At 35.2% G+C, this 8,446-nt stretch overlaps 1 protein-coding gene across 5 annotated transcripts in view; it reads left to right on the top strand.

The window, feature by feature from the left end:
* Positions 1–8,446, top strand: part of Ppargc1a (PPARG coactivator 1 alpha) — a 438,089-nt gene that overhangs the window by 400,044 nt on the left and 29,599 nt on the right. For all 5 annotated transcript variants that reach the window (XM_048784279.1, XM_048784277.1, XM_048784278.1 and 2 more), the window contains exons 6-7: positions 3,413–3,458; positions 3,568–3,641. In XM_048784279.1, the coding sequence (XP_048640236.1) occupies positions 3,413–3,458; positions 3,568–3,641 (120 nt within the window). The remainder of the gene's footprint in view (positions 1–3,412; positions 3,459–3,567; positions 3,642–8,446) is intronic.

Genomic DNA, 8,446 nt, shown 5'->3' with positions numbered 1-8,446 from the left:
TTTTTTTTTTTTTTTTTTTTTTTTTTTTTTTTTTTTTTGCTCATTTTTTTTTTTTTAAATTGCCTAGATTAAACAAAACTTCTGGGTTGATTTTTATTATTTCCATACATTGCTAGAAAGCTGATGCTTCCAGTGTCAATTGGGGTTATTTGGGGAAAATCTCTTGGCAAACATATAATTTTCTTCTTTGGTTCTTCCCCCTCAAAATGTTGTAGTCCAGGAGGCCCAAAGAGAGCTCCTTGTGAGTGACCGATGTTTAAAATAAGCCAGTTCCTGCTCTACCTCTAACATTATCTAGAAGGAGGCATATTCTAAAATAACCATTATAAACACCCACCTGTTTTTTTTTTCCTTTTGTTTCTCCAACTTCTCCTTCTAGCTGCAGAATGATAGTCCCTGATCCCTGTTTTGAACCATGATTGTTTCATACAGGTATGCTGTTGTTGCTGCTGATATTCATAAGTATTTTCTTCCCCACTGTTTTGAATCCCCTCCCTTCATCTCCTCCACATTAGCACAAGATTTTTAGGAACTTCCCTTTAATATTCTAATTGGCTCTCCATTGGGTTTTCTGTGGTGGATATGTCAAGTTCATTGTCCATCTTCTGTCGGTTTGGAGAGATATATATTAATGATGTGGGCCAAGTTCCCTTACAGCTCCCTTTGTGCAGATTAGCTCCTGATGGCAAGCTCTGTCACAGTTATTTTTTGGGGGGACAGAACCCCCATGCTAAGCGGCCCATTCTGCTGCAGGCCTACAGGGAAGGGTAACCTTTGGGGTAGCTATAGAAAGTGAGCAGAAGAGTTTGCTGTGCTTCTCTGCACCTTGTCATTCAGACATTGGTTTTCTGAAGCTGAACTTGAAGTCCTGAGCTCCCTAAAATCCTGTGATCAGTGAACCCAGCCCAGCAGCACATGGCTTAAAAGTCTTTGTACTTTTTTTTTTAAAGCTGATCCTTTTAGATTTTGAGGTTTTTATAAGTCCACATCCACTAATATTAATCACTGTAAACTTACAGATCATGGTAGTAAGAAATTAAATAGGCCTCTGGAGGATTTATTCTCTAGGCAAGACCAGTTACATGTGGATTTTGTTAAGGTATGTGTCTGTGGCAAAGCATAAAATCTTATCCCAGAATAAAACCCATTGGTTAAAAAAGAAAAAAAAATTCCTGTTACTAAGGGAATACAATTCTATTTATTAAAGGCCTAAAGAAATAAACATGGCTGACTATTAATAACCAATAAATGCTCAGCTTCAGAGATTAAGTCGTTAAATCAAGAAGTAAAATGTACATGAACAGTTGAAGACTCTAATGAAGAGGATATGCTGAGATCCCCTTTCCAAATGTGCTATAAATTTTTTCCCCTGAACTTCACGTGTGCTCTCTGTAATATTGTGGGGTCATGTACTTTTCAGTTCCTTAGGATGATCCACTGGTCTTTGGTATGTGTTGGTGTCCCATTTATTCATTCATTCCCTAATGTGTTTATCCAAAAAGCATCATCTACATGAAAAAGAGGCATTCCTGTCCTTAAGGACCCCAGCAGTCTCTAGTTTACCAGTCCTTGAAACATTGTCCATTAAACTCCCAGTAAACCAAACCAATTCTCTTTGAGTATAGGAGCCTGGTTGATTTGGGGATTAAGTGCTGAATATGGTTTAGGGACTGCACTTCTCCTATAGTTCTAATTTCTTTTTTGCCATTGGTCCTATTAAATATGACTGATGCTGATTCATCTTCTTTCCTCCCTTGCCCTTGGCCTTAGCTATGCACAACTACCACAACTGTAGGGGTCTTCCCTTGAACATTTCAGAGTCTGACTACATCTCGAAACTGGAATTCAGTTTCTGATTTTCAATGTACATTTATTGTGTCAAACAGCATGTAGGTCCTTATCTGGTTATATTTTCTATGGAACCTGTATGAATTATCCTAGTTCTTAGTTGAACATCATAAAAGTGGGCAAAGTTCCTTCATAAATGAGTTATTTTTGAAAGGCTCATTAAATTAGACATACTCAAAAATTAATGTGAAATCAGTTCATTTATCTGTATATATGTAAAAGCCAATTAATCGATGTGCCTAATTTGTAGAAGACAGCATGAGCTTCATATTTCTGGATGCACATCAGATAGATAATATACCATTCGATTGTTTAAAAACTAAATCTAAATCTACAAATTAAATATGTAAATACTATTTATCCAAGTAAAGCACCTAATTTCAGGCTAATTTGGACATAAATAATATTTTCCCATTTCAAAGGACCTTAATTACTGGCTTTGATTAATTTATTTGAAAGTCTGTTGAATGTAATTCCTTTTGATAACAGGAGAAAGAAAACATCTTGACCAGTTCTGCCAGGAACTAGTTTTATGGCCCCGCAAATATCATTTAGCATCGTTGGGTGTCAGTTTCTTCATCCATAAAATAAGAAAGTTTATTATAAAGACATTTTTGGTTTCAACTTCATGATTTTCATTGCATAAATAACTACTTTTGACCTTCTGAAAGTAGTTGCTTGATGAGAAAAATGTTGATATAGACTTGTATACATGCAAGTGTATCTCCATAGAAGAGCTTAAGTACAAATGAAACTTGGATGTCTAGCTCAAGTACATTTCTCATCACATATTCCCTATTTCTGTTCAGAATATAAGACTGACATGGAGATTTTGTGATGAGAAGACTCCCACCCACTTCCTTCTCATTATTGGGATATGCCTCCTATAGGAAATAGGACTTAGGAAAGACTGAAAGAAATTGGAGAGCTCTCTTTACAAGTCTATGGATCTCTCAACTGATAAACACAATATCTAACTTCAGTTGTCTATTGGAGTTGGGGTTCCAAACTCCATTTAAGCCATCTGGGTCAATGCCCACAATTTGCCATAATCGCTCAATTAATTTTCAGTGAATGGAACGGTTATTGCTTGAGCTTCAGCCTCATAGAAATAACCTATTCTCAGGGCTAGATATAAAATTATACATTTTAGGAGTAAAATCAACTGAATATTCATAACGTTCTGTCACCTTGTAGTTACTCTGCTGTTTTTTTTTTTTTTTTTTTTGTCTAAACAAACCATGTACTGTATTCCAAATTAAAACAGAAAGCATTATTTCTCTCTGATGGTATGATGCAAATTTTGTATTCTTAACAGGATGGTACATTTTGGGAAAAATTCTGGTTTTGTATGTGTTTTCAAATGATAGTTTACTGATGCAAATGTTGTTTGGAATTTGTTTTAGCATAATGGACTGTTCTCTGACTTTGATCCAGTTTTCAGGGATTCCCTTAGTTCAGCTTTCCGATTTTCCGGTCATGTTTCTAACCTGACTGTAGTAGAAAGAAAATAAATCTAAAAAATACTCCATATTTCATAATTAGTTCTTTTTTTCTCCTTTAGCCAAACCAACAACTTTATCTCTTCCTTTGACCCCAGAGTCACCAAAGTAAGTATTAAGAAATGTAACCATTTTCAGAAAGGGAAGGGGGTTCTAATACATTTGGCTACAGCAACTCCATTTCAGTTTGTTTTTATAAATGTGCCATATCTTCCAGTGACCCCAAGGGTTCCCCATTTGAGAACAAGACTATTGAACGAACCTTAAGTGTGGAACTCTCTGGAACTGCAGGTAAGCCTTACTTTTCACTTGGAACGTGTGTGTGCGTGTGTGTGTGTGTGTGTGTGTGAGAGAGAGAGAGAGAGAGAGAGGAATAGAGAAATACATATTACTAATAGAATGCATTCTCAATGACATAAAGATTACAAAAAATTTGGACACAAAATTATCTGTAAATATTTTCCATTGCTTATTTTAAAAATGAATTATAAAAAAGTGTTTTAAAGAGAAGGCGATTATCCTGTGTCAAAACTGGACCAGACCTTCTGATCTACATTTTCCCTCTGGATCCTCAAAGAATCCTATTCCTGATTAAGACACCAAAACTTGAGTAGAAGGAGAAATGAATATTTTGATCTCCCACCCAACAAATGTGCCAGGGATTATAAGTGATTATGGTTAATTTCATAGTTGTCTCATGAGGATGGTCATAGTTTTCTCATTTTTAAGATGAGGAAATAAGTTTTGGAGATATGAGGTAAGTTGCACAAGATCATGGAGATGGAAAGCAAAGGGCAAACATTTGAATTCAGACTTAACTATTTATCAGCACCTCCCTTAGAACGTGTTTTCACTCTCTGTCACTCACCAGCGTAACACCACCCTGTATGTCATTATTTTTATATCTTTCCAGCAAAGGAGAATACTGAAAATATGTCCATTCATCAAAACAAAATGCTTTTATCTGTTTTTCAACAAGAACAATTTCCTTCTTTATTTGGGACTTCTGATCTCCTTTAGCCAGTCTTTTCTGGCTTGATGTGAAGAAGAAGGAGCTTGACCGAGTTGGACTAAGTGAAGACTTTCTAGGCAAACTTCTGAGTTGGTTGTAAATAGTGCTTCTGGGCTAAGTGCTTTAGGTTTAGGTACTTGAGCTCCCCCAGAAAGTGAATCTTAAGGTGGCTGAACAAGAAATTCTTTGGCTCTGGCCATTGCTGATAAGGACAAAGGAACAGTAAGTTAAACATGATGCTTTCAACCAGAACTATGGTGCCTACACGCACCACGGTCATTGTCACCAAGTTTAATTTCACACTTTGAGTTTGCTAAATTACCTACTTATGAAAGGTCTACTGCATGAATGCATGATTTGGTCAAGCAGTAGAGTGGTTAATTTCATGGTATATAAATAGTGTGTGGGTGAAAGCAGACACATGCATATATACATGTATATACAAATATGTCTTTATATTCACACATATACATTTACTTATAAGTATATGCATAACATGGTTTCTTAAACAAATTATAACTTACATGTATGACTAGAAGTAACTCTGTGTGTACATACTGTATGCAACAGTGACCCTCTTATCTGACCAGTAAGGACCAATAATTTGTGGTTTAGTTACAAGATTGATACAAGCACACAAAATTTTGGAGTTTTACTTTTGCTTGAAACATATGAATAGATCCTTGAATGTCACATTTATGGTAGAAAAAAGAGACCTTTACCTTGAATGTAAGTGTATTAACTAAGGATCTCTTCAACTTGCTTGCACAAATCACACTTAAATTATATCATAGATGGTATCCAGTTTTTGTTTCTTGTTCTTGAAAGTAAAAGAATTAAAGACATTTGCATGACAATCTGAATGCAAAACTGTTCTAGATTTTTATAAATTTTCCCAAAAGTTTTGTAATACCACCTTCCCACAACTAATTGCAACCCTTCTTTTAGCAATGTACCTTCAATGTGTCTTTTTGTAGAAGTGACTTTTCATACTCACATTTCATTCATTTACGTGATGTTTTACCACCTTACAATATATCAGTCCTTGGTGCAATGAGCATTAACTGGTTTGGGAAACTATCCAAGGGCTCTTGGTAACAATTCAGCTGAAAGGAATCTATTAACAGGGAGTATTCAGAATGTTGTGAGGATTAGTCGGTGATTCTGAACCAATTGTATGTACCAATTCAAAACCACTTTTTATTATTCTGATTATAAATAATGTAAGCCTACTACAAAAAAGTCAAAATATAAACCAGTTGGAAAATTATCCTTTGTTTTAAGACATGAAGATATCCACAGTATTGTTTTCTATGGATAGTTTTATACATTCATAATGACTATATGTGTATGTGAGTGTATATATATAAAATTTTGCAGTCCAATCTTTCAATTAACATTTTAACAAGGATTTTATATCATCTCAAACTATTATCAGGCTTTTAGGGTCCTGTATAATATTGATTTGTTTATTTAATCATACTTCCATTGTTTTATGTTAAGGTTGTTTTTTAATGTTACTATTTGGAAGCAGTACTGCAGTGGAAATCTTTGTTCATACATTTTTAAATATTATTTTCTCAAAATACATTCTTAATAGTTGTTAATGTCAAAAATAATGATATAAATATCTTAGGAGGGTCTTATATATGCATTCCCCCATTGCTTTCCAAAGGGGATACTTTTATTTATATCCCATTTTTAGCACTGAATGGACATTTCTTTTTTTTTTCTTTCTTTCTTTTACTGGGGATTGAACTCAGGGGACTTTTCCAATAAGGTATATCCCCAGCCCCTTTTATTTTTTATTTTGAAACAGGGTCTTGCTAAGTTGACCAGGCTAGTCTCAAACTTATGATCCTCCTGCCTCAGCCTCCTGAGTTGCTGGGATTGTAGGCATGTGCCACCATGCTCAGTAACATCCTTGCTTCATTACACCTTTCCTGACATTAATACTTTTTAAAGTATTAATGTAATTTACAAACGTGAACATATCCTTTAATTCGTGTTTCTTCTTCTATTAGTGAGATTATGGTGTCATAAAAGACCACTTAATTTTATTTTATTCTTGGTAGAAGTTGAACATTTTTTCTTACTGGGAGATTATTTGTTTATTTGTTTTTTACTCACTTACTTTTGCAGTGCTGGAGATCAGGCCCAAGGCTTCTCACATGCTAGGCAGGTGCTCTAACATTGAGTCACATCCCAAGTCCAAAAACTTACATAAAGAACTTATTTATAATTTTGAAAGCTTAGTAGCCCAATCTACTAAAAGGCAGGTAAAGACTTATTAAAAAATTTGTTCATATTAGGAATCTTTAAAATTTTATATAGTAGATTTATTTATTCAGTATAACAATATGTATCTTATTAGTTTAAATCTTTCATTCTTGATACTGTTGAAAGATTATTGGGTCTGATAGAAATCAATTTATCAACATATTTTTTTATTCTTGCTCCATGCTGGCAATATGTCAGGTCTTGGCATATTTTATAGCAAGTGTAAGATAGAGTCATAAAAAGCATGGAGCATAATATGGCTTGGTCTTAGTAGGTGCTAGATAAATGTTCTCATGTTTAGGCATGAGATTCTAGTCTATTGGAAAAACAACCCATATTGATAAGCATCATAGGAAGAAAAACTATTTATTGAATGTAATGTTTTGCCACTTTCTAAGGAAGATAGGCAAATAGGGTGGGTTTTATTTGTTAAGCATGATGATAAGAACTGTGAAGAGGTAGGCTGGGGAAGCTGAGGTAGAGCCATATTGCATTACATGAGAAAAGGAATCTAGAGCTACAGGAAAACAGGAGAAGAGAAAGAGGTTGGAGGGTGCAGAAGGGGTCTGGAAGGTGAAGTTTGTAACCTGCCTAGGGGGATCTAGGAGGAGAAAGGGGTAAGAGGAAAGACTTTTTTAAAAATAAAATTATTCTAGGTATGAAATGCTACACAGTATATGATGTCTATGGTCTCCATCTCCTCTAAAAACTTTTAGTGAAATGCATCATTTAATAGTGTTTGCAGGATATGACCAACATTGATTGTACTTCAGAATCACAAAAGAGGAAAGGGAGTTATCACAGGGAACCTGTAACGTGGCTCCAAAGTTAAAGACAGCAATTGTGCAAAAGAATTAAAATCATTAAGACAATAGCATATCCTAGAGAAAGAGGTAGGTGACCCATGGAATGGAGTCTGGAGGACATTGAGCTCTCAATAGACTCCACTGACTTGGGAAATCTTATGGGAGAAAAACATCTGCATCAGAGTGTGAAGCACGGAGGTGAAAAGGAGAGAAGGTATTCACATAAAAAGAGAAACAGGAAGGCAAGAAGCACAGAGATGGTTGAATAGCATGAATTCAGCCTGGGCAGTGACAAAATGCTTCTTCCCTCGTTTAATCTTTTGGTTGCTAATACTCTTTTTTTTTAATCTTTTATTTTTTTTCTTGTCCTTAGTTTTCTCAAATTTAAGTCATATTCATAACTCCCAACTGAAATTACTGTCTGACTCAAAGGAATAAAGTATGTGTTGAAATATAATATTGCCAGTATTTCACCATTTTTTTTACATACAAAAAATGGCAATTGCATGTGCTTCAACCAGAATTAAAATACTCTATAAACAGCAAAGTCACCAATAAAAGTAGACTGTTATGACTTTTGAAAAGCAGATAGCATATCTCAGTGAAGTTGTATAAAACCTTGCTTTGACGTGAGATAAACCCAAGTTCAAAATGTGGATCTACCTTCATGTAGCATATGGGCTTAGTTTGCTCATCTTCCCTAAGACTCAGGATCCCTATGCATCAGATGAAGGGAATAATAGTACTGGCATGTCCGGGGTGCTGTGGAGATTAAATATGAGATAAAACAAGAGTGCCAGCCTATTATACAAGTATTCATAAATATTAGCCTGTTGGTTACTAGTTCACAGCTAACTCTATCTGTGGAGGCCTTGCTTCACCTGTTGACTATCTTCACCTGTTCTCTAAGATTGGTGATCTTGCTGCTGTATTCTCTTTGGTTCTCTCAAGTATGAAGTTATTTATTCTGTTTTGTGGCATGACACCCCCCCCCCCCC

Source organism: Marmota marmota, unplaced genomic scaffold (assembly GCF_001458135.2).
Source record: "Marmota marmota marmota unplaced genomic scaffold, marMar, whole genome shotgun sequence".
Classification (NCBI taxonomy): domain Eukaryota; kingdom Metazoa; phylum Chordata; class Mammalia; order Rodentia; family Sciuridae; genus Marmota; species Marmota marmota.
The sequence above is the reverse complement of the archived record's forward strand: the minus strand, read 5'-3'. Positions and strand labels throughout refer to the sequence as shown.